At 39.0% G+C, this 27,752-nt stretch overlaps 1 protein-coding gene across 2 annotated transcripts in view; it reads left to right on the forward strand.

Moving 5' to 3' along the window:
• PCDH19 (protocadherin 19) overlaps positions 1-27,752 on the forward strand; it is a 120,610-nt gene that overhangs the window by 51,529 nt on the left and 41,329 nt on the right. Inside the window, exons 3-4 of one of the 2 annotated variants that reach the window (XM_061135985.1) lie at positions 9,083-9,141; positions 18,033-18,205. In XM_061135985.1, the coding sequence (XP_060991968.1) occupies positions 9,083-9,141; positions 18,033-18,205 (232 nt within the window). The remainder of the gene's footprint in view (positions 1-9,082; positions 9,142-18,032; positions 18,206-27,752) is intronic. The other variant, XM_061135986.1, reaches the window with a different exon arrangement.

Raw genomic sequence — 27,752 nt, forward strand, 5'->3', positions numbered from 1 at the left:
TTGCATTCCTGTATAGAATAAGCATTAACTGGTTCTTCAGAGCTTTTTATGAGCAGATATTATTTTCAAGTGCACTGTACCCCACAAAGGACTTAGAAAAGGGTCCCAGAGAAGAACAGAAAACTGTTCTTATCTATATAATGGGATGGTGTTTAGTCTGGTCATTCAGTAGGCTCTTTGTCTCTGAATTGCATGGATTCCTACAGAAAGTTCCTAGGTTTCTCAAGGAGGCCTTTGTAGTAAAATATGTACTGGGTTGCTCTTCCAAAGTCATAACTTTGACCCAGTAAAAGATGAGGGTAGAAAAAAGTGCTTTCTCTAAGCTGCATTTGTCACCTCTAGGTTGTCTTTTTTGATGGTGCCAGTGAAATTTTAACAGTGATGCTAAAAGGCCACCAAGAGGGGAACTCTTTCAACTTGACTTGGATATTAACTAAATGGCCTATGTTTCCTACTGATAGCCCTGTCTGCAAGCCATTGGAATCCTAGAGTGTTCTTTCACATGAAGAAAAGTAGCTGCCACACTGTCAGTCTATGGCTCAGAGTTCTACAGATAAGACAAAGCTTTATATTTTCACAGAAATTTTATCTACCCTGTTTTGGAAACACTATCATGTGTCATTACTGCCATTCCCAGAGATATGGCAGGACTGATGGATGATGGGCAGGAATCACCTAACCATGGCATCTTATCCTTGGCAGTTATATCTAGACTACTGTGTATTTATAAGGTCATTGTTGGGAGTAAGGACAGAGAACAAACTGTAACTACAGAAAACAGTGGGCAGAAGGGATGCTTTCTGAAGAAACAAACCACCTTGGCCTTACAGATTTGGTCATCTGCTTTAACAGTAATAAGAAGCTTTATTCTTAACCTCTTCCACCCCTTCTCTGGTCTTTCATTGATGGATTCATTACATGAGTACTTGCTAAGTGTCCAGTGTTGTGGCACTGAGACTTCAAAAGAAAACTTCCAGTCTAGTTGGAGGATATACTGACATACTACACATGAAATAATCATAGAACCTGCGAAAAAGAATAAGTACATCACGTGGTCTGTACACTAAGTGCTGAGAACATGTTAAGCTGTGTGGGATGGTCAGGGATGTAGGCATATTAGAAATGAGGGTTGAGATATGAGGGAAGTAGAGGACTTGGTATTGGATGACTGCTCAGCTAAAGATTCAATTTCAAGTTAACTCAGTTGGTAAAGAATCTGCCTGCAATGCAGAAGACCTGGGTTTGATTTCTAGGTCGGGAATATCCCCTGGAGAAGGAAATGGCAATCCACTCCAGTATTCTTGCCTGGAAAATCCCACGGACAGAGGAACCTGGCAGGCCACAGTCCATGGGGTCGCAAGAGTTGGACACGACTTAGCGACTAAACCGCTAATGCTAAATGTAACAGGGAACCATTGAAAGGTTTCTTTGAAGCCTTGAAAAGAGAAATGTTGTGATGAAAATAGTGGGTAAGAAAGGTTATTCACATAGCATTTTGCAGAATGGGCAAAAGGCAGATAGAGATGAAGAAGTACTGGCACAAGGTGATGAAGGCTGTGGAAGTGGAGCCAAAGGGGCATGCTATTTGTAAGAATTTTATAAGCTTTATAACTCATTTGATAGGAGAGGGAGGTTCCCTGTATTTGTGACGTGGGTTTGTACGTGTAGCAAATATAAAGGCCAAATTCTCCTATGTGTGTCACCTACTATCATCAAGCCATTAGGGTGCTAATTAATTCCATAGTGGAGAAGGAAATGGCAACCCAATCCAGTATTCTTGCCTGGGAAATCCTATGGACCTTGTGGGCTGTAGTCCATGGGGTTGCAAAAGAGTCGGACACCACTTAGCGACAGACTTTAGTTACATTGAGTTGTGGTACAGTTCCCAAAGGTGCACTCCATAGCCTGTGCACAAGTATAACCCTCCCTAGCACACGGTCTATCAGTTTGTTACCTCCTTGCTGGCTTAGCCTATATCTTTTTCTTTTTCTTTTTTTTTCTTTCTCAGGGTTTGGTGCATGTTTATTGAATGTAGGAATGAATACAAAAAAAAAAATGAGTGACTGAACAAGAGTCATTTTGTTTTAGAATCCTAGAATTTGGGAGGCTTGAAGGGAACACTGGCATCACTTGGGTTGTTCTCTTTATTTCCTAGATAGATAAATTAACACTTCGAGAGGGATCAAGTGCTTTATTCAAGGCCACTAATGAGTCAGTGACAGACATGAGGAGAGAATTCAGTTCACCCCCTCCCCTACATCACATTGCTTACTGTAGTCAGACTGTGTGTGTATGTGTATATGAGAATTAGTGCTAATGTGTACATAGGCATGGCTAGTGGAAGTTTACTTAGCTTGTTTTCCAGTTCAGGGTAATTCTAGTGATGGCAGCTCTGGGGATGGTGCCTTTTATTCTGTCTTCACTAATTTCTCATTCAGCTTCTGCTGTCTGGATGAATGAGTCTTTGAATATACATTCTAGCTGCAGGCATGTTAGCTTTATTTTTATATAGAATTTACATTTTCATTTTTATGTGCCAAAGATAGTAAGGAGGGAAAGGCCATTTGTTAATTCATTTCCTAAAAAAATTGCCTTTGTGAGAAGATGCTATTTGAACATCTAAAGCAGCAGTAACTTTCAGAAAAAGGTTATGAGTCTTATCATATGATCAATAGGTACAATTATCATTATTAGACATCAGCAGTTAAAAAAAGAACCAGCATTTAAAAATCATTTTGCTGTGCATCTGATTTGAGATTCTAGTTTTCCTGTTTGTATTGATAAAACGACTGAGTGAAAAATTAAAAAGAAATTAGTTAGCAGATTGCAGCTATAATGTTTTTCAGTTTGATGGGACTTTTAAAGTATAATTTAAAATGGCTGTTCATTTTCAAATGAAAACCTTAGGGTTTTCGTCTCAGCATCTGTAACCCTTTTTAACTTTATAGTGTGACCTGGGGATTTGTGCCTCTGGGCAAAGATTCTAGTCCTGGATATCTGCATTTACTGGGCTTCTTTCTCCTTAAGGTTGAAGTCTATCCTGGTGATAAAGACTGGTGACTGAGAGTCACAGTCACTCTTACAGAGACTAGGGCACAACTCAGTGAACTGTGAAAGTAATGCAAAATGACAATTAAAGTAGGGCATTCTGGTACCTTGGGGGCCTGACAAAGTGGAAGTATTTGACCTGTGATGTGCCAGACTCATTAACATAATAACATTCCACCTACCCCAAAGTCTATCTAGAAACCTCACACATCCAGAAAGAAGATGAGAATTGAAAGTAGTTAGCAAAGAAGGCTCCTTGCAGGTAAAAAAAAAAAAAACAAAAACAAACAAAACAAAACAAAACAAAAAAAAAACAACTAAACAACAACAAAACCCAAAACATTATAGAAAAGTCCTTGCAGTAAAGATCATGCCATTCCCCTCTTAGAAAAACATCTCATTTGTCTATCCAGAACTTAAGTCTCATTTTCTAGACTATTCTAACAAACATATAGTTTCCAAGAACACAGCAGAAAAGTATCAAAGTTGAAATGCAAGAGGAGCTGCTTTTGGTGTACTCATAGCACTGAGAAGTAACAATATTGAGTGTTTTATGGCAAGTTGCTGGGAGACATATGTTAAAAATTAAAGTTAAGAACTCAAAAAACACAGTGTTTTGGAGTCAGTGAGTATACAGGCAAAACCTGCATGGTACAGTGATTTATGTTTAGAAAAGTGCTTCAGAGGAACCATTAAGAAACCGCAATAACTTTCAAAAACAAGGCAGTTTGTTGCAACATTTTTTAAATAGCTAGAACATGGAAGCAGCCTAGGTGTCCATTGACAGATGAATTGATACAGAAATTGTGGTATATATATATGATGGAAGATTACTCAGCTATTAAAAAGAACACATTTGAGTCAGTCCTAATGAGGTGGATGAACCTAGAGCCTATTGCACAGAGTGAAGTAAGTCAGAAAGAGAAAGACAAATATTGTATATTAATGCATGTGTATGGAATCTAGAAAGATGGTACTGATGAACCTATTTGCAGGGCAGCAATGGAGATGCAGACATAGAGAACAGACTCGTGGAAGTGGGGGAAGGAGAGGGTGGGATGAATTGAAAGAGTAGTGAGGAAACATACACATTACCATATGTAAAACAGATAGACACTGGGAATTTGCTGTGTGACACAGGGAGCTTAATCTAGCGCTCTGTGACAACCTAGGGGGGTGGGATGTGGTGGGAGATGGGAGGGAGGTTCAAGAGACAGGGGACATATGTATACCTGTGGCTGATTCATGTTGATGTATGCCAGAAACCAGCACAATATTATAAAGCAATTACCCTCCAATTAAAAAAAAAAAGGCATAATGGGTAGGATTTTAAACCAAAGTTTTAGTCCTTAGAGAAGAAAGTTCTAAGCTATCCAAAAAACTCTACTATCCACAAATATTTATTCTTTATGTTTTCAGAAAATTCAGATTTGATTAAACCTAAACAAAGTGAGAAGTCTATTCTTAGTGAATCCTAGGATAAAGAATTCTAATTAAAGAAAGGGTTTGGGAGGAATATGTTAAATGATAGGAAAGTGACACTGTTGAGACTGGGAATATAATTATTATTATAAAAATACTATATAATAAAAGTTTGCTCTAGACCCATTTTTTTAATGTCAAAATTTAGATTTTTTCAGAAACAAATGTTCTTGTCTCTTTGCTGTGTTCCTGTGTTAACTTGGCTGTCTCATTGGAGATGGGGACATTTCCTAGTGAAATTAATGTGACATTTACAGAAAATTTCCCCTCTCAAATGTTTCATGTTATTTCCCATTTAGAATACTTAGAGAGGGGACTGGAATAATGTCAACCAAATTTTGATTAAATAAGGCTAACTGGGAGCCAATACATTCATGCAAAAAAGAAAAGCTCTTTTATTATTTCCTAAAATGTGTATTTCTTTTGTCATTTTTTAAGCCTTTGTTGAGATGATCTTGGTAGATAATCTGGCAAAAGAGATGCCATCTTCTGGGCTTGCCTTAGAAAACACAGCACATTGGGTCAAAGCCAGTGTCTGGTCTTTTGCCCAAGACAGTTCTCCACTCTGGATGTCTGTTAGGATTACCTAGGAAGCTTTTAAAAAGTACTAATGCCTGGGCCCCACTCCAGACCAGTTGCCTCAGAATCGCTTGGAGTGGGATCTTCTCAACAGTATTAAAAAAAAAAATTCCCTAGTTGACTCTAATGTGCAGTTAGGGCTGAGAACCACTGGCTTAAGACTTGCAAACTATTCATTAAGAAAAATTATTTCCTTCTTCAGGGTGGTCTGAGTCTCACTCTTTGCTCTACCTGAAGTGTGAAAAAATATATACTTTTTCAGTGCATTTGGATTTGAGCACACACTTTGAATCAATACAAGCAAGAATACTTGATGTTAGTTTACCCTGACTCATCATAGGCCATCTATGGCCAGTTGGCTCAGTTGTTTGGATTGTAGGCCTAATGAGGCCAGAATAGTATATCTTCTCCAATTATTAATAGAATAATTCTGTTGCATAGGTTGTTTCCATAGTTCTCACCAAGCTGCCTCACAAAGAGACCTGAGACTGATTACAGAGGCAAAAGGCAATGGATGACTCAGTATAGCTCCATCTACTATGGGGAAATAGGTTCTAGGAACCTGCCTCATGTCTAGTGCTTCTAATTGCATGAGGATGTAGCATGGACCATCTGTCTATTATGGTTTGTGCTGGTTTGGGGGATAGAATATTTACATTTGAAGGTCAGGACAGATGAAAATGGGTGGTGGGGGTTGGGGGTTTACCCTTTTAGAGTAAAAAGAGAAAGATAGCAAGGTGATAAGCTTCAATGATACTTTCCTACCTACAGTGGCAGATCATGCCTGGCATATCTGTCCAGGTTAACCCATCTGTATACCACAGCAAGGGAAAGAGAATTGCTAAGTTTCTATAAGTAAGTCTTCTAGACCTGTGTCCTCCTATAACTCAGTGCCTGTGAGTGGGAATCCTCAAGGTGAGATATAGTATTCCATTAGGACCAAGAAGTAGTACAGTCACGAGGGATAAATGTGTATGGTTTAGCTTATTTGCCCAGAGTTCTGTCATGTCTCCACAGGGCTCCGTATTTGATGCACAGTGCACACAGATTGGACATCCATATATGCAAGGTGGTATGAAATATTTTACCTGAAAACTGATTTAATGTGGCAATATCTTGGAATGTTGCTCATCCTTTCTGTGCAAAGCTAGTATCCTCCTTTCTTTTACATCTGTGTCTCTGTTAACTTCCTTGAAAAAATGATTTAGGAAGTTTGGAGGCTGCGATGAAATGTGTGCTACATGGTACTCTTTTATTGCCCAAATGGGGCAAATCCCAGATCCTATTTGGGAATCCATGTTCTGAAGAAAGCAGAGGATAAGGATTTCTACCATTCCTACCATGAGTTATGACAAATGCACTTGAAATTCCCCTTAGGATTTGTTTTCTGTTATGCCTATTTTAGGGCTTCCCAGGTGGCGTTAGTGGTAAAGAACCCGCCTGTCGATGCAGGAGACATAAGACATGGGTTCGATCCCTGGATCGGGAATATCCCCTGGGGGAGGGCATGGCAACCCACTCCAGTATTCTTGCTTGGAGAATCCCCTGGACAGAGGAGCCTGGCAGGCTACAGTCCATAGGGTCGCAGAGTTGGACATGACTGAAGCAAATTAGCACACATGAATGCATGCCTATTTTATAGAGGAGGAAAGTGAGACACATAGAAATTAAGTAATTTGCCCAAGGTTGCACAAACTAATAATTAAACTCAGTGCTTAATCAGTTCCCTGTTTTATTTGGGCAGAATCCTTGTGTGTGTCGGGTGGGGGCAGTTATCCTGTTTCGTGTACTAAGTCACTTTAGTTGAGTCTGACTCTTTGCAACCCTATGGACTGTAGCCCACCAGGCTCCTCTGTCTATGGGATTCTCCAGGCAAGAATACTAGAATGGGTTGCCATGCCCACCTTCAGGGGATCTTTCCAACCCAGGAATCAAACCTGCATCTCTTACGTCTACCTGCATTGGCAGTCGGATTCTTTACCACCAGCACTACCTGGGAAGCACTTAGCAGACTTCTGCTTATTAAATTATATATTGTACTGAATATCATAGAAGAACACATTTACCCAACACTATTTTTGCCTTTTATATGGTGTAAAAATTAATTCAAGAAGTGCTTGTTGGTTGACTCACTGATGGATAAACTCTTCCAGCACTGTATTCCCAATGCAGCTTCAAGTTTGCTTCCTCCTCTTGTATTTATGTTTGCAACAATTTCAGCCTCCATTTTCTTATGAACCAATTAGAAATGAACTAACCCTTTTGATTTTAACTCTCCCAACCCATTCCTTCCAACAACACCAAAACTTACTTGTGATTTTCATTAAAGGGGATTTTGTCCTTTAGAAAAAGCCAGTGTGCTTACATATGTGCATGCTCAGTCGCTTCAGTCATGTCTGACTCTTTTCTGACCCCATGGACTGTAACCGGCCAGGGTCCTCTGTCCATGGGATTCTCCAGGTAAGAATACCGTATGGGGTTGCCATGCCCTCCTCTGGGGGAATCTTCCCAACCCAGGGATTGAGCCTGTGTCTCTTCTGTTTCCTACACTGGCAGGCAAGTTCTTTACCACTAGTGCCACCTGGGAAGCCCAGATATAATTACACAGTTCATCTTCAAATGAGGGGCATGGGGAGAACATGGGCATGCACTTGTAAGTACAGGAGAGTGATGGGGATTTAGTTTTTCTTCTCCTTACATTCTCTTTCTCTCACCTACTCGCCACCCCCATCCCCACCTACTCTAGATACTTAGAGTCCCTATCCAGACTGTTGGCCATTTGGTACTCATGTGGTAGAAATACTATCACCTGTCCTGTTTTCCTGTTTTCAAGGAGTCTGAGCTCCCTGAAACCTAAAGCTGCATCTAAGAGCCTAGCATGGTTCATGTGTGCCGTGTAGTCATCTGAAAGGAATCTGCTGTTTGTTAGCTCGACAGCTATTGTGTTTCCTTTCACAGGCACTTTCAGTTGAAGTGATTTCAGAAGGCCCTAAGGAATGGTGAGAATGGTGAGAATTTCTGGTAGATTGGCAGGAGGGCAGAGGAGATGGGCATTTTTTCAGTTTATACAGTGATTAGCGAGAGTAGTACTTTAGTTTTGGACATAAGATCAACGTTTTTAGGACCTCCAGTTACTTCAGTGTTGACTTTTCCCTGTGTTTCCCCCTCCTAAGGCTGACCCGCCTTCAATCCGCCCCCAACCTCTGGATGCTTACCAGCTGTTTTCCCAGCTTTTATCTGGCAGGTATTCTGCATTTGCTTTTGTAAAGCTGTTGTTCAGGCAGTCTACTGTAACCACATTAGACAGTGTGTTTTAATGATAGGAGCTGAGACAGGGCTTTACTTTCAAACTTCATGTTTCACATGAAAGGCTTTGGCACCCCCTGTGGACTGCTTTTCACCCCGTTTTAGGTGTAATACTTGTTTGCCTTTATATCTGTGATAAAATGAAGGCCTCCCTATATAACCAGTGCTGAGCAAAATGTCTTAAAACAAAGGGAAGTGCAGAGTTTAAATCCACAGTGGGGGATTACCTTGCCTGCATTTCCATATCTGTGGAATAAATATTTTAACATGTTAATTATCTACTACTAATAAAAATACCTTTGAACTTCCAGTCAATGTGATGGGCACAGAATTGTGTTCACTGTGGAATGGGAAGCAATTAGTTTCTGTAAAGAGTTTTGGTCATGCTGTATCTTCCCTAAGTGGTTGCATGGTCAGTAGTCAGGGGTATTCTAGGAGATGTTTGTGTCAAGTTCATCTTCCTCTGGCCAGGGGACTGCCTCCACAGAGCCCCCAGGACCCCAAGGAGGTGTCAGGTATTCGTCAGGGTGTTGCCCCCCTATGGCCTTAGTTTCTGATTCATTCATTGCCTCTTGCCCAGTAGAAAAATTCCTCCTAAGTAGGACAGTTTGACTCTTTTCATGAATTACTTCCATAACATTTTTAATCTTTTCTTTCCCCGTTGCAGACTGAAAATTATTCCTTTGACTCCAACTACGTGAACAGCCGAGCCCATTTAATCAAAAGGTATGTTGGTTTGCTTGCCTATTTCTACAATTAAGCTCAATGTAATACAAAAAGCAAGAAGATATTTTTTAATGATGCCTTTTCAGATTTTAAAGTGAAAATGCTTATCTGCTTATTGTAGGAAATTAGGAAAATTCAGAAAAGCATTAAAAAAAACTAAATAAAAGTCACTGGTAATTCCACCACCCAAAATCACTGTTGGCATTTTATCATGTTTCTTTATGTAACTGTATACAGAAATAATTAAATTAAAATTAGGGTCATATTAAAATAAAATGTGATGTGATGATTTAGAAATCTAATATTAAAATTTTCTCCTGTGTATCTTCTATTGAATTTTAAGATGGTTGATGGCTGTTATTTTGACAACTTTGAAATCATTTTAAGGCTATTTTAATGACAGATAAACTAACTTCTTATCTTTAAAAAACTTTATAGATGAGAGAGGGAAAGATATTATACTTGCTAATACAATAAATCTTAAAATAGGTATTTCAAACAAAGCATTCAAAGTTGAGATTTGTGTGAATGGTTGCTCATAACTCAGTTATTCATGGAGACACAATGTATGTGGATACAGAGCTAATACTGCCTGGAAGATTCCAGGGCAGGAAGATTCCAGGAAGGAAGAGTCCATCTGGTGCGGTAGTCACCAAGGTGCCCAAGGCAGGCAAGATGAGGGATTTAGGGAGTTCTCTAAGCAGAGAATTTGTGCAAAAAAACTGGTACTGACCATTCAGATGATGCCTTTATTACTGTTTGATCCAATTGTCCTCTTAAATGGTCCAGTGGTTATTCTGTAGCTAAAATTGAACTCTGTGTGTGATTGTTAATAGAAACGAAATAGAGGAGCAAGCAGGGTATGTTACAGCTGCAGTAGACAAGATCTGAAAATTCTATTATTTTGCTGGCTCTAATCCCATAAATTTATATCACCAGAAGGGTAGGATTTGAGGAATAAACTAGTTTGTTGTAGAAACAACTTTAATTCAGATCTAATTTAATTCACGATGCTGCAGTAATGCCTACTAACATGCTAGGCTTATCTTTATCGGTCTGGAATCACTTGTGACCTTAAGTGATAATTGTTAATTATGTGAAAATGGATAGCCCAGTATTAACAGTCATAGCATTGTTTGGAATTTTTTGAGGGATTGGGAGGGATCCATTTTGAATATTTCTTGGCCCACAGAATAAATCAAAAGATAAGGAAATCAAAATTATTCAACTGATTTATTAGGAAGGATGAAAGCCCTCTTTTTGTACACTGATTAGAGTAACTGCAGCAGAAATTTGCTTTCTTTTCTGCTTCAGAACTGTTATTTCAAAGCTCCTTTTTTCAGACTTCTGATAAAAACAGTGAGTTACCTATCCTCACAGGCCCCTTGGGCTAGCTCTGGGTACCTGGGAATTCTAAGACCAGGTTAAACTCATAGCATGAACCTGATTTTCATAGCATGGCAGAAGGCTAAGACTCTTGGGAACCCTCACCAATCTTAGGTCAGACCTGAATATCCAATTCACAAGGCAAACTGACAAACATTTAGCTTTTGAGACACATGTATTTCTTTAGCAGCTTTGGGACTCACTAGAGGTTCTGATTTTGGTTAATTATATGTTTTTGTTTACACACATGTACACACAAAAGGTACAACGTGGACTTAATAGGCTCTCAGTGGAAAAATCGCCTGATGTTCCCTGAGATCAAAGATAGTGCTTTTTTTTTTTTTCTTCAATCAGGGATCACTTTGGTTAAGAGGAAAGCTCAGGAACACAAGCATTTTTACCAGGTTCTGTTTTTGGAACCCTGAGAGCTTTGGAAAACTACAAAGGTCTTGGAATTTATGGGATCACTTGAATTGAGACAAAGCACAATACCTGGAAAGACACAGGGAATCTTGTGTGCTATGCTTTTTGAGGGGGACTAACTATTTTAAATGTAAAATGTGTGAAACTGTTAAGAGAGTAGTAACTAACATCAGGTGATAAAACCACACAAACTGTTCACATAGCTCACAGTGATGTTTGAAAGGTGTTTCACTGTATGTGGTTTCTTGAGGATCCATTTACGTGCATGGGAAATCTCCTGGCCAGAAAATTCTGAATCTGATTATCAGTCTTAATTTTATTATCAAGTTCTTGTTTCTTCAAATGCCAATCCCATTTCAGGCCAACTTTGAGAACTTCTTTTCCTATCCATTTTTTTCTTCTTCTGTTTGCTTTCTACCCACCCAAGGATTCTTCTTAGACCCTTCTTTTTGGCATTCTCCAGGGCTTATTAACTGTCTTACATGCAGGCTTCCTTTTCTCTCTCTCATCTGTCTACCTGAGGTAAACCAACAGAAAGCCAGAAGGCAAGAGAGTTTCTCCTAGCACAAATTAAGGTTCAGAAGTGTGAGGAGTAGATCAGGAAGTATATATAGCAGAAGATATATAGCACACTGCCCCATAATCTTCAGCACTGAGTAATCTAGCCATTTATTTCTGTAGTAAATAAATACTACAAGTAAATAAATACTACAGGTTCAGGCCATCTGTAACCTGTAAGTATACCCAAGGTTTATGTCAGAGTCCCAGATTAACAAGCCAAGACAGTTCAGAATTTTTTTCTGGACTAATTTCCTTTCTGCTATGTTTGTTGCCTTGCTATCATCTCAGAGCAAGGAAAGCCAGCAGTGTGACATTGCCCCTGCTGCAACACTGTCTTTCCTCATGCCATTTTTCTGTACTGCTGTCTGATACCCACTCCTGCAGTGCTTTTGAGCAATATCAAGCAGGGCATGAGGCTATAGCTCAAAGAAAATAAAGCAGGAAATGAACATGGCTCTGAAGCAGTGTGGGAAAGAAAATGAGCATTGACTCCTAAACCATACAGAGTGCTTTCCTTTTCCACCTGAATTGTCCTGGGGTTTTGCAGCACCTGATATGGTGCCTTGTCTATAACAAATGCTGGTACATGTCTATTGAAGGAATGTATGAAAAAAAGTTTAAAAAAACTCAGCATTTTTCCATTGAAAACTAGCATTAAACGTTCCTTTATACTGGCAATTTCTGGCCTCTTATGTGCATTAGAATCACCTGGGAGGCTTGTTAAATGCAGGCTCTACCACCATCCCTAGAGAATCTCCAGTTTTCACAGGTTCTCAAGGTGATTGTGATACAGGTGATCCAAGAACCACTCTAGGATCTTATGTTTCTTAATATAATTTTGACTTTTGACTTTTAGTCCATTTTAGTCTACTCTTTTGACTTTTAGTCCATTCTTATTCTCAGAAGCTATTTCCTGGGTATGTGGTGTTACCTACTAGAAAGATACACTCTCCTTTCAGACTTTTCTGTCCTTTGGAAAAATTTCTAATATTTTTAAGTGTAAATATGGGTCAGAATGTTAGTAATGTTCATTCATCAAGTATTGTCTGAGTCTTATGTACAGAATCTTATTCCAAATTTTTTCAAACTTGTTCCTCTGTTAGTCACTGGAACAAGTAATAGAAATATCTGTATTTACATTACCATTGCAAAAAGAACCCTAATTTATTGTCCCAAAAGTTGGTTTACAAGTCTTTCATCTCCCAAGAGGTACACAGGTAATAAAGTAAGTGAAATGAGCATTTTTTTATGTCTGTCATAAATTGTTACTTGTTTTGGGTGAGTGGCCATTCACCAGGCTGTTTTACAATTTGCAGCATCTTGCTTACTGAATCTTAAACTGCCTTACAGAAATCTATTCATTAAGCCACTGAATGTCCTTACAGGATGAGAGTAAGTGGCACTTAGTTTGTCAGATGGGCAAACTGATCTTTATACAAGTTAACTATTTTAAGGTTTGGCGGAGAGGGTTAATACACTTTGCTTTTTCTTTAGAGAACATATGACTTCTCATTCTCAAATTACCAGTCCCTTAAGTCCAAGTAGCCAATTCTTCACTATTTTGTTATTTATCTTCTTTCTATAAAAAGCCAAAAGCTCCAATGTGGTACATATAAAAATGATGATCAAAATTTTAAAAGACAGAGCCAAAACCAACTAGGAAAAGCAAAACAGAGATCCCTGGCATCTAACTCACTGCAATTAAACATTATATTTTCCTTGAAGCTTTTGAGAAGCCAAGACAGAGTAAGTATACCAGAGCATGTCATTCTCATTTTTCAATAAAGGAAGGATACTCGTTGGATAGGATAATTTTTTTCCTGTCCCTTAATTTTAGAAGAAATTAATGTAGTGGACAATGTCTGACTATAGTTTACAGAAGATATAGAAGCATTATTTATATGTACATTTCCTATATCAATCCTATAAAAAGACTATGTACATTTCTCCAAAGAAGACATACAGATGGCTAACAAACAAATGAAAAGATGCTCAACATCACTCATTATCAGAGAAATGCAAATCTAAACCACAATGAGGTACCATCTCATGTTGGTCAGAATGGCTGCTATCCAAAAGTCTACAAACAGCGAATGCTGGAGAGGGTGTGGAGAAAAGGGAACCCTCTTATACTGTTGGTGGGAATGCAAACTAGTACAGCCACTATGGAGAACAGTGTGGAGATTCCTTAAAAAACTGGAAATAGAACTGCCATATGACACAGCAATCCTACTGCTGGGCATAAACACCGAGGAAAGGAGAATTGAAAGAGACACATGTACCCCAATGTTCATCGCAGCACTGTTTATAATAGCCAGGACATGGAAGCAACCTAGATGTCCATTGGCAGATGAATGGATAAGAAAGCTGTGGTACCTATATACAATGGGATATTGCTCAGCCATTAAAAAGAATACATTTGAATCAGTTCTAATGAGGTGGATGAAACTGGAGCCTATTATACAGAGTGAAGTAAGTCAGAAAGAAAAGCACCAATATAGCATACTAACACATATATCTGGGATTTAGAAAGATGGTAGCGATAAGCCCATATGCAAGACAGCAAAAGAGACACAGATATATAGAACAGACTTTTGGACTCTATGGGACAAGGCGAGGGTGGGATGATCTGAGAGAATAGCATTGAAACATGTATATTATTATATGCGAAACAGATTGCCAGTCCAGGTTCAATGCATGAGACAGGGTGCTCAGGGCTGGTGCATTGGGATGACCCAGAGGGATGGGATGGGGAGAGAGGTGGGTTCAGGATGGGGAACACATGTAAATCCATGGCTGATTCATGTCAATGTATGGCAAACTACAATATTTTAAAGTAATTAGCCTCCAATTAAAAAAAAAGACTACATAATATTTAGTTGTAAGTCAATGAAATTATTACCATATATGGGGGTAATGATCATATTAGGCAATAACCATTTATTGAGCATTTGTGTATAACTGGTACTTGATATGAAGTATTTCATGAAGTCCTCAAAATGGCTTTGTAAAGGAGGTTTTAGCAAATGCATTTTTCTAGGGTTTAATTTTTCATTATTTTTTTGTTGAAAACTGGAGTATAGTTGATTAATAATCATGTGCTTAGTTCTCCGACAAGGGATTGAACCCAGGCCCTTGGCAGTGAAAGCATGGAATCCTAACCACTGAACCACCAGGGAATTCCCAGCAGATGTATTTTACAGACAAGGAAATCAAGGCACAAAGACATTAGCTATCAGACCCAGGTTCCCATAGATGAAGTGGCAGACTAAGGATTATCACTTGTTCTGATGACTCCAAGTTCAATGCTCTTTGCACTACAGTCAGGAAATATAACATGTTACAGGAATAGAGTTTAAAGAACCTAGAGCAGTGGCTCTCAACTGGGAGTGATTTGGCAATGTCTGGAGACATTTCTGGTTGTACCTTCTGGGAGAGGCATGACTGGCATCTAGTGCATAGTGGCCAGAGATGCTGCTAAACATCTTATAATAGACAGAACACCTGCCTCCCCCCACCAACAGACTTATACAGTGTCAGTAGTGCCAAGGTTGGGAACCTTGCTCTAAAAGAATGGTTAATTACATTGTCCTTATTTTATACCCCTCACCATCATCTATCTCAAGCAAGTTTTAGCAACTGCTGAAATGCAGTCAAGTCAGGGTTGAATTCTGTGGTTTAAGGTAACAATCATGCATTGTGAAGTAAAGAAACTGGAAAAGGGAACCCTCTTACACTGTTGGTGGGAATGCAAACTAGTACAGCCACTATGGAGAACAGTGTGGAGATTCCTTAAAAAAACTAGAAATAGAACTGCCGTATGACCCAGCAATGCCACTCCTGGGCATACACACCAAGGAAACTAGATCTGAAAGAGACACGTGCACCCCAATGTTTATCGCAGCACCGTTTATAATTGTCAGGACATGGAAGCAACCTAGATGCTCATCAGCAGACGAATGGATAAGAAAGCTGTGGTATGTATACACTATGGAATATTACTCAGCCATCAAAAAGAATTCATTTGAATCAGTTCTAATGAGATGGATGAAACTGGAGCTCATTATACAGAGTGAAGTAAGCCAGAAAGATAAAGACTGATACAGTATACTAACACATATATATGGAATTTAAAAAGATGGTAACAATAACCCTGTATGCAAAAGAGACACAGATGTACAGAACAGACTTTGGGACTCTGTGGGAGAAGGCGAGGGGCGGGGAATGTTCTGAGAGAATAGCATTGAAACAAGTATACTATCAAGGGTGAAACAGATCACCAGCCCAGGTTGGGTGTATGAGACAAGTGGTCAGGGCTAGTGCACTGGGAAGACCCAGAGGGATCGGATGGGGAGGGAGGCAGGAGGGGGGATCGGGATGGGGAACACATGTAAATCCATGGCTGACTCATATCAATGTATGGCAAAAACCACTACAATATTGTAAAGTAATTAGCCTCCAACTAATAAAAATAAATGAAAAATTAAAAAAAAAAAAGAAATTTTCACATGCTTCAGATAGCAGGAATGAATGTAGGTCAAAAATTATTTGTTATAAAAATGTAATAAGATAGTAATAAGTATCAATAAGAATGCAATAAGTAATAATGGAGCCAGTAAGACCATCCAGGCAGGCCATTTCCTTTCTCCTGAGGTGAGGGGTGCGTGTGGACAGGACCATTTTTTTTTTTTTTTTTAAAGCAAACTTTGATTCTGTTCATTCTGTGGAATTAGTACTTACAGGAGTCCTCTAAATCTGTGCCACGAAGCTAGAGATGGTGACACACTTTAAAGCATGTGTTTCCAATTGGTCTTAATGACCATAAAAAACTCATAGGATGATTGGTTTTTGAATAGAACTGCATCCTGGTGGGTCCACAGGGCTGAGTAGCTACATGACATAATTTGAAGGAGCTGAGTGAGTTGGCCTATTGAGTGATTTTAGTTTTAATACAGTTGATGCTCAGTTATTCTTTCTGAAAATAATTAGCAAATAGGTCAGTGCTTCACCCCCTTTTGCCCTTCATTTTCTGATAATTATGGCTTTCCAGTTACTGCCCTTTTGATCTTTTCCTTTTCATATTCAGGGCAGCAGACATTCTACATCTAGGTTGGTCATATGTTAAAAATCTGCTGTCATTCCTTTTGACCAGTGTGGAGAATGACAATGTAGCCATTGTGTCCATGGCATAGCTCTTCATCATATGTACTTAGTGTTCTTATCAAAGCCTCAGAGAGCCAGGCCTGTGGATGTTCAAGGTTGAGCAGATCAAGTGAGTTTGCAGTGTCATCTCCACAGGGCTCCCTTTTCAGAAGTACAGTAGGTCTGTTGGGACTTGTCCTAATTCACAAGCATGCTGATCTCCCTTGTTGAGACAACAGCACATTTTCTTGAGTATGCCTTTGCTGCTTCCTTATTGACTGGGGAATGGATTCACCATTCACTAGGTATTTCAGATGCATAATTTATAGTCCATGGTGCATCACAGCTGCACATTCTGTCAGGACATACAAAGTATTAGAAAGAGCAGATGAGGCCTCTATGGATGTACCTGATGTATTATTCTCTATTTTTTGAGAAATGGTGTGGGGTTCTTGGGTAGTATGGTTAGTGCATGGAATGGTGGATTGATTTACTAAGTGCAAGAAAAATTTACCCACAAAGTCTTGAGCTGCAGGTTGCCATGTTCTTAGCATAACTGCACTCACTGTTTCCTCTGGTTCTCACTTTCGTCTTACTTTCCATGCACCAAGACTCTCTTCTCAGCTCCTACCTCTCCTTTTTTTCTTTGACTCTGTCCCTCAGCCTCTCTCAGTTAAATCTGACCCAAGTTCTCTGATCCTGATAACCCTTTCTATTTGAATTGCATTACGTCAATTTCTGCCACTTTCATTTTCACAGTTGCTTAGTAGACATCTTTGGAGAGGCAGTATAAATAGGGGTTAAGGGGCCAGGCTCTGGAGTCAGACCACCTGTGTTTGGCCTTAAATCTGCTACATTTTAACCAGCTGTGTGAATTTGGACACGTTATTCAACTTATGTGTGCCTTTTTTTTCATGAAATGTGAATATTAATAGCAACTTTCTTTTATAGAGTTGTGATTATTTTAAAAAGTTAACTCATATCAAGCACTTAGAACAGTGCCTCATGCACAGTAATCCCTCAGTAAACTTTAGCTGTTATTATTTTACTTTGATTGCATAAGAGGAAAAAACCTTCTGAAATGATGATGATTTTTTGCAGGTGGTTGTTTCAGAATTGTAGTTCCTTCTGCCTCGCCTGTAGTGATGCCCTGAAGATAAGTGAATGAAAGTGATTAGCTTCATCACCATGCAATAGTGGGAACCTCTCTACAGTGTTAAGTTCCATGATTTTTAAACAGAAATTTTTCTTCCTCCTGCCCTGTTGGACCATATAGTCGCTGTTGGCCTCATCACAGAGCTGACATCATCCTGGCTCTGAAATATTTTTAAAAATCAGATCTGTCACAGTTATAAATTATCATTCTTTCTTCAACCCAGCAGCTCCACCTTCAAGGACTTAGAGGGCAACAGCCTAAAGGATAGCGGCCATGAGGAGAGTGACCAGACCGACAGTGAACATGATGTCCAGCGAAGCCTGTATTGTGACACTGCTGTCAATGATGTGCTGAACACCAGTGTGACCTCCATGGGATCTCAGATGCCTGACCATGGTAAGGGCTGATTGGCTATAAGTTGCAACCATAGAGTCCAAAGAACTCAGGATGTTTAGAGGCTCACTGTACTCCTGTACTTTTCTTTACTCTAATGAGTGTATGTTGAAGGTATGTATTATTCTCATGCCTCAGCAGCCCCTAAAGGGTTTTGAGATGTCCTGACACCTGTCCAGACTCTTTTTTGCCCTCTCTGAGTGGATTCACTATGATCATATAAACATTACGTTTAAGCACTTAAAAAGCTGACTACCTATGCATATTGCATACACACTTGTCAATCATAACTGCATCACACACATAAGAAATGAGCAGATGCCTTCTCACCAGGAATAAATGCTTCTTTTTGCTTTAGTACATAAATTCAACCGATCAGTTGAGTTGCAGAGAACACAGCACTTATGACATCAAAGGGGTGAGTTTTACTTCCACATCAGGCTGGTTAGTTTTACCCAGAAGGAGACTCTGACCACATATTGTATACTCTTTACTGAGGAGACAGAGTAAAAGACTTCCCATTTTGTCTATGAGGTGGTGATGCCACCAAATCCCTCTAGCTACCAGGCAAATGCAAGCCACTGGTCATAGGAGACATCAGAGTAAGAAAACATGGCTGACTTAATGTAACATTCTGTGCATGTCAAAAATGCCTCAAAGCACGTGTCAGGAACGACATCCTCATATATGAAGAAGAGTCTATTTTTGGGAATCTAGCACACATGCTTTAGCAAGAGGAGCTATTTAAAACTGTTCCAAGCATAAACCAGGGTATAAAAACATTAGCAGAGTTCAGCTAAGGCAGAATGTTCAGATGGACTTGGGCACAAATGTCATTTTCAATGTTTTACAGATGCAAACATGCTAGGCAAACAACCTGTCTTTTTCAATTAAGAACTATGAATTCAGCTTGGTGTTTAGGCTCAGTGAAGCTTCAGAATGCTTGGCTATGTCTTGAGAGTAGCTAGACACAAGCTCAGCTGGAAGCCCCGCTGCTAAAAGGCTTAAAGATGAGAAAACAAAATATGGTGATTATGTGCTGGTCTTCAACTATTTCATTTCACTGTATGCATCATTAAATGGCTTTGTTTTGGTTTTGTAAATGAATCCAAAGGAAAAAAAATGCATGATCCACAAAACAAAGTGTTTTCTGTGGCAAAAAGTTTGTCACTGTAGATTCTATTAGATTGTTTAATCCATCCCTTTCCCAGCAGATCCAAGTGTCAAAGTCTATAATATATGTAAGTCACTACCAATTGTGAGCTGCTGTCTTCCCTAATTGGTTAGTGGTGACATCTGCAGAGATAATATACTTTCCAAGCAACCTAAGACTAAAGATGAAAAAATTAAACATTTATATAACTGAAACAGAGGCTATTCTCAGAGGATTAGCAGCATGTCACAGAATACAGACTGATGTGTATCATTTACTAGTCTTGGGTCTCAAAGAAATGCTTTTTCATTTATATCAGAAAGGGTTTTAGTTAGATGCTCTCTAAAATGAAATAACTCCAGGAAAAGAAATAGTCATAATTGATTCTCACTTTGTGCCTGGATAGAAAAACATCTGTTTTTTTTTTTTTTGTCCCGTGTCTCTAGGAAAACAGTACCAGTGGACTGGATCTAGTTTTGCTGAGGGGGTGTTTCTTACAAAAGGGATGTATTGTATGTATATCCTGTATATTGTGTAATAATGAGATTCTAAAGCAAATGTATGGCATCATCCCAAGACTCTCCTACATTTAAGGTGGGGATCACACACACACTTTTTTGCTGTTCTGTTTTGGCACACTTTTACATTTTGTTTCTCAATATTCAGCTCTCATACATGTATCTTCATTTTTTTTTTCCATTGTTCTAGCAGTGGCTAAACCTTAAACCATCCTTTGTGTTTGTTCTTTACAATTTGGTTGAGTCATTAAAGTTTAGGTACGAAGGGAATTCAGCCTTGCTTACATCTCTGGCTCTACCTTATGATATCCCAGCACTGCTGAGCTTCCTTTAATGGTACTTAAGTGAAAGTGTTAGCCTCTCAGACGTGTCCAACTGTTTGCAACCCCATGGACTATAGCCTGCCAGGCTCTTCTGTCCTTGGAATTTTCCAGGCAAGAATTCTGGAGTGTGTAGACATTCCCTTCTCCAGGAGATCTTCCCAACCCAGAGATTGAACCCAGGTCTCCTGCATTGTAGGCAGATTCTTTACCATCTGAGTCACCAGGGAAGCCCCTAATGGTACTTAATTGTATCCCAAATCAACTCTAGGCTAGCCTCCTAAATGATGTCACCAGTTCACTTGGGCTGAGTATTGCTACCTCACACAATAGCAATGATTGAAAAATTTATTTTTTTTAGAATTTTCTCAAACTTGGATTCATATAACAAATGTTTTTCATTTTATCCTAAGGCACAGTAGTTGAAAGACAAATATGAACAAATTTATCATGCATGCCTGCCTGATCTGGTAACCATTCTAATTACATAACTAGTAATCATAATTAGTGTGGTTCTAGTTAGATTCATTCCAGGGCAACATGGTATTTTTGCTCCTGAGGACTACTGATCTAGAAAGGTGAGGAGGGAAAATGGAATCTCCTCTGGACTCAGACTGTGCTGAAAGTCTCAAAGATATTTTGAGGAAAAAAGGTCCCAGTTCTCTTTGGTTCACTGATACTGTGTTAGGCATCTCAAACCAAAGTACCCCGAAATCCAAAAGGTGCCAGAGCTGAACTATTTTTGAGATTTGAATGGATGTCTCTGGAGAAGAACAACGGTTAAAATGATGCTGTCAGACTAACTCTGATCCTGATTATTTTTTCTGGTCCTATCAGAATTACTCCAAAGTTGGACCAAATATACCCAATACAGTTCACCTTACGCCTTTGTTTGGGGGAATTTAGCTCACCTTGGATTTCATGTCTGTAGATCTCTCTGTGATGTTTCCAATCTGGATATTAGTGCAGAATTTTTCTTTGCATATATATGGACATATGAATGATGAAGAACCTCAGGATTTTCCAAATAAAGATACTTTTATGCAACTGTTAATTTTTTCCTTGAACAGGAACAAGTTGTTCAGTGAGCTCATATTGTGTTGCCAGTGTTTGAGGAAAACGTACAAACAGTATTTGCTTCTCATTTTCTTAGACACCAGGGCCCTATGCTTCTTCACACTGCCAAAACTTCCTTTGGAGTTTATTCTTTTAACTATACTGTAGCTAAAGAATGCTCAGTGTGAATGTCAAGGGTGCTTTGAGATTCTCAGATCCCTTAATTTTCAGTTACTTTTCTCTGAGAACATTCCTAGACAAGGGAACCCAGGATCACTATATTTAACCAAAGGAGAATGGCTGGAAGAATTTTGTACTCAAAGGGCAAGAGTCTGGATTTAGACCCTTGACTTCAGATTGTGGGGTTTTTTTTGTTTGTTTGGTTGGTTGTTTGTTTTACTTTTAATTTTAATGGAAACATACTGGTTATAGTCAATATGTTCTACATTTTACTAATTTGGGTAGATAAAGAATTCATTCAAATAATATTGAGTTGCCCAAGAGATGCAGAGTCAGAAACAGTGCTCCAAATGATAACATAGAACTATCACACTAATTACATAACTCGTAATCATAATTAGTGTGGTGAGATCACCACTGCTGTTGCTGTATACAGAATCCCCAGCTTACACTATTGACTCCATGGATGCTGGGCTTTGGGTGTCCCTGCTACTGCCACCTGGATACCTTGGGTTACCCATCACCCAGATGGAATTTCCACAGCCCCCATTCCTTTGTCGAGGAAAGCAATAGCAACCCATTCCAGTACTCTTGCCTGGAAAATCGCATGGATGGAGGAGCCTGGTAGGCTGCAGTCCATGGGGTCGCTAGGAGTCGGACATGACTGAGCGACTTCACTTTCACTTTTCACTGTCATTCATTGGAGAAGGAAATGGCAACCCACTCCAGTATTCTTGCCTGGAGAATCCCAGGGATGGGGGAGCCTGGTGGGCTGCCATCTATGGGGTCGCACAGAGTTGGACATGACTGAAGCGACGTAGCAGCAGCATTCCTTTATACCATCAGCTTGCTTGTTTTTTTTTTAATCTTTAAAAAAATTTAATTGGAAGGCAATTACAATATTTTTTGTTTTAAATTTATTTATTTTTAATTGAAGGATAATTACTTTACAGAATTGTGTTGGTTTTGGTTTTTTCTGATTGCCGCAACCAAACACATCTGTGAGCTGGGTCAGGGTGGAGATAAGATGGAATGGTAAGAATCTCTGCTTTCTGAATTATTACCAATCCTAGTATCACTCGCAACATGCCTAAAACTTGATCAGTGGGTTGATGAACTGACTGAGCCAAATTTCCTAGTTGCCAGGTGTCTGAATTACATTTATCATCTATAGTGCCTTTGAATTAATATGTCTCAGCTCGCCCCCAGTACTGTAGCTCTTGTCATGGCTTTCCAGAAAAGCAGCTGATGGAGTGTTCTTTATCCTATACTTTCTACTGGCATATGGCACTTTTTGCAATGCTATGTCTCTGTAGCTCTCAGAGTACCTTGAAAACAAATCAGTGTTGTCACTCAGCATATTTTACCACCTGATTTGGTGCCGAGTTGGGGAGTCACACTCAAATCTTTTAACCAATGTTTTCCCTCCCTGAATTTGAGTTATTTGGTAAAATTACACCTTCTGGCAAGGACAAAAATTTTGCCCTATGCAATTTCTGCAGACAATCTCTAAGAAGAGTAACCAAAAAGTAGAGTGCTCAGAGGTGCCAGAGGCTCGTGGGTTTGTTGCACATTTGGGAGTTTCACAGGACTGCAACCCCTTCCTGTTGAGGTTATTTCTGGGTTGAATAGTGCTGGGTTTAATAGGCTTTTGTCTCCTTGCTTCTTTGCATTCTTATTTGTGATGACTTGTATATCCCATTATGAATACTCAAATGTGTAATTCTGATGAAATTAGAGTTTATGGGTTCATGTCTTAGAACTGTACATACTCATCCCAAACCCAGCTAATTTGTTTCAAATCACACTTGATCTCTCTTACCTTATGCTTTAATTATTGATTATAAATTCATCAGCTGAAAAGATGAATTTAATTGCTATAATATGCACCTAATTTGGAGCTCACTACAACACTGAACTGGTTTTCCTCCCATGCTAATTGATACCAAATGGAAGCAATGTACAGAAATTTGTGAGAACATCTATCTGATTTTCACATCCAAAAGCACCCAAATGCAATATAATGATTGCTTTATTTCTGAAAGTGTAGGTTCTTTGCATTTTCCTAAACTTATTCATTTGCTATTTTCATCACCTGTATATCATTTAACATGTTTGTTGTGTAAAACATGGATTTAAAGAACTTGAGCTGTGCCTAAGGCAACTGCTGTTGCAAATTAGCCATGAAACTATTCTGGAGGCTGCACACTATGCATATTCTAGTTCCAAGCACAGGTGTATTAGGACATTTACACTTTCAACACTTTATCAACAATATGTAATTTCATTTCCTATAGCCTTTTAATGAAATTATGATTCCATGACTGAACATCCCTTCCTTATCCTCTTACCTATCCCCTGACTCACCTCTCACCTCACTAAATTGCCAAATATTCAATTAGTCTCTTAGCAAAATAGGGAGTTCTCAATGGAGAATATTTTGTGACATTGCAAGACAGGGTGCTGCTGGGCTCCAGAAATGGTAGCATGAACCAGATGTTCATAGAGTAATTGAAAATTCCATTTTATCAGATAGCATTTGCTGTCAAAAAGGTTTATCTTTACTTCAACAAAGAGGTTGATTAGCTCCCCCTGGACTCAAATTAGCATCTTTGAGGCTTGATATACTGTTTTGTAATTCATGTGGTTATTTCTCCCCTGGTTTTGCACATATAGAATTGTTTAAAGATGTCTTTAGCCTCTTGAAAACATACCAGGTAAAATGTTTAATTACTTGAACACAGTAATGTATATGTATACAGAGTTTCTATATATATGGCTTTCAGGTTTTCTTATCTTGCCTCAGGTATACAGCATTCTAATACCAGGTAGGAACAATCCGTGTGTAGATATTGTTATTCATTCATTCAGCAATATGTCTAGCTCTGGGAAAGTGTCAGCTACTTCTGTTATTGACTGTGAAAATTACCACCTTTTTAGATTTGCTTATCTGGGTTTTACTGGGGTGACCAAGTTCAGCTCAATAATGAAATGAATAACTCTTTCTTATTTTAGAAATATTTCTAAGAATAGAGCCTGGGACTAATATGGACCTTATTAATATTGTGCCAATAAAGCAGAAGAAACTATAAAAGAAGATGGTTACAGTCAAGATCATATTTTTAATAAGAGTATCATGAAAGAGTCTTCCTTGATGTTCTAATTTGAACAGTCACAATGTTAAGGATTTTCTTTTTAAATTTGTCTGCTCTGAGATTGAACTTCCTGCTTAATTTTAGTTAATGTCATTGTAAAATGGTAAGTTTAATCTCTGACATGCCTATTTACCTTTCTGGTTAGGAAGTACTCAGTGATATTCAATACCCAGTCTCTCTTTCCTTTTGAGGTCCAGGACCTTTATCCATTCTCAGTCTTAGCAATGGCTGGGTAGGTGGGAAGAGAGGTGACAGGTGGATGCTTTTGTTTATTTCAACTACATTGTTGCACTAGATAAATGGACTCCTTCCAAAGCATTATTTACATTTTATTAGTAAGGTGGCCACTAAAATAAAATGTTGTCCTTAACTAATGGAAGGTCTCCCCGGGTAGCTCAGCTGGTAAATCATCTACCTGCAATGCAGGAGAGCCCAGTTTAATTCCTGGGTTGGGAAGATTCCCCAGAGAAGGGATAGGCTACCCACTCCAGTAATCTTGGCCTTCTCTGGTGGCTCAGATGGTAAAGAATCTGCCTGCAATGTGGGAGACCTGGGTTCAATCCCTGGGTTGGGAAGATACTGTGGAGGAGGGCATGGCAACCCACTCCAGTATTCTTGCCTGGAGAACACTTGTGGACAGAGGAGCCTGGTGGGCTATAGTTTATGTGGTTACAAAGGGGGTACATGACTGAACAAGAGCAGCCCAGCCGAACGAATGGAAACATCCATGCTCTTAGTGGTTGTTTGCTAGCATTATTTTGGCTTAGGCTTTTTGGTCAGAATTCTTTTAGGACAGTGCAAGTTTATCTACTTTGAAATAAAAGCATTCTTCCTCTTTTTTATATAATAATGTTTTCTTGATCCACTTGGAACTTTTAGTTGTCTCAAAGTCATTGTCTATTTTAAATTTTATTATTATTAATAATTACCTATAGTAAAGGATTCATTATTCATCAAGAGAATAAATACCAAGGGCTTTCCTGACTGGTTGACACTGAGAATTTCCATATTTCTGAGCACTTGGAAAGAATTGGAGGATGGAGGCTATATAAAGGGAGCACACTGAGCAGTTAAGAATTTCATTCTCTAGGAGTTTATGGCCCAGTAGCACAAATGGTCTAGTATGGAATAGATTGCATGGGATCAGTGAAGGAATTAATTAAGACAACTTCAGCTGGAAAGCAAAATCCTTTTCAAAAGACACTTTGGTGTAATGGGATTCCTTTGGAGGAATACTGGAAGCCAGGCCCCAAGATAGCATGTGAGATAAAATTAAGCTCTATTTGGGTGATTTGCTAGGTGAATTTTTTCCAATTGTTTCATGATAAAGCAAGTTCTGTAGGCCATGGTAAGCAGGGATGCTGGCAATAGGACAACAGATGAGAAGCAAATCAAATTGTTTTATAGGGATAAATCATATGATTGATTCACATACTGAAACAGTCCATTGAAATATCAAGATCATTATCTTCTTTGGGTTTTTCAATCTATTTAACATTATTTCTGTCCCATCATTAAGATGGTTAAGCACCATAAATAAACTCCATTAGGATGGGAAAACAAACTGAACTTTCCATTTAAATATTTATGAAATATTTTTTTTCTGTTCATCTTCCCTTTAAATCTTTTCTCATGAAATAAATATGAAGAATTGAGTCCTGATTTAAAAAGCAATTTCAAGAATACCAAAATCATGTATTACTTCCTTATTGTATAGACAAAATATCTGTGAGATGGCTTTTCTCTCTTACTGTAGGTGCTTTTTTATCATCCAGGATCAGGTCTTTGCCCCAGGTATTTTTGATATTTGTCCTTACCAGGTGGCTCATTATCTGTTTATTTTGGGCCAATGAAAGCTAATTTGACACATCCACTTTGGAAATGTGGCTTGACAAGGAAGTCTTTTCAATTTCTCTTCCTATAAGGCTTACCCCCCAAAAAATTTTAGCCATGGAAAAATCACCAAGGACCAAATTGGAAAAGGTTTGAACTGACCTTTAGAGCCATCAGAAGAGTTGTTGTTTAGAGACTTATGCACAGCCTAAGGTGGGTAGACAAAACAGATGCTTTTGCAATTAGGAAGGATGGAGCCCTTAAACCAGTTATTTTGCCATACAGAGAGACTACAAGGCAGTTACCCATGGTGGCCTAAAGAGATTATCAGTGGACTGTCAGTATCTAGAGTCATTTTAGAGCAAATCCTTCAGTACTAAGCATTTGTGTGCAGGTGAAAAGTCAGAAGAATATTGTGGGATTTTAGGTATTATGATAAAATACTGGATATGGTAAATTCTGGTTATTGCCCCAAAATGTGCACCCCAAAGATCTACTGTTGTAGTTGGAGGAATAGGTGAGATAGGTAGGTACCAGAGGTGATTTGAAAGGTACTAAATTCAGAAGGGGCCAAAGGAGGTTATCAGAAAATGAATTCTGGGTGAATTCATTCAAAGTTCTGTTTCATTGAGGTGGCCTCATGAGAGACATTTTGTCTTTTGAAGGTTTCTGGCTATCAGAAATAATAATTCTATTCCATATTCTTCACAACAGCATAGGCAGCAAACTTGTAAGCTATTAAATATGAAACAATAGGCAACATGATATCTTTAGTTCTTTCAAATCTTGACTTTCATGGCAAATGAGGCTCTTTAGGTTCCTGTCTTATTTGAACAGGAAGATTTTTGGTAGAAGTTAAAACCTTAAAAACACATTCATCTCCCCCTACTCCAGTTGGCTAAGTCTTCAGTTCAGTTCAGTCATGCAGTCATGTCCGACTCTTTGTGACCCCATGGACTGCAGCATGCTAGGCTTCCCTGTCCATCACCAACTCCTGGAGCTTGCTTGAACTCATGTCCATTGAGTCTGTGATGCTATCCAATCATCTCATCCTCTGCCATCCCCTTCTCCTCCCACCTTCAATCTTTCCCAGCATCAGGGTCTTTTCCAATGAGTTAGTTCTTTGCATCAGGGGGCTAAAGTATTGGAGTTTCAGCTTCAACGTCAGTCCTTCCAATGAATATTCAGGACTAATTTCCTTTAGGATTGACTGGTTGGATCTTCTTGCAGTCCAAGGGACTCTCAAGAGTCTTCTCCAACATCACAGTTCAAAAGCATCAATTCTTAGGTGCTCAACTTTCTTTATAGTCCAACTCTCACATCCATGCATGACTA

Source organism: Dama dama, chromosome X (genome assembly GCF_033118175.1).
Source record: "Dama dama isolate Ldn47 chromosome X, ASM3311817v1, whole genome shotgun sequence".
NCBI lineage: Eukaryota > Metazoa > Chordata > Mammalia > Artiodactyla > Cervidae > Dama > Dama dama.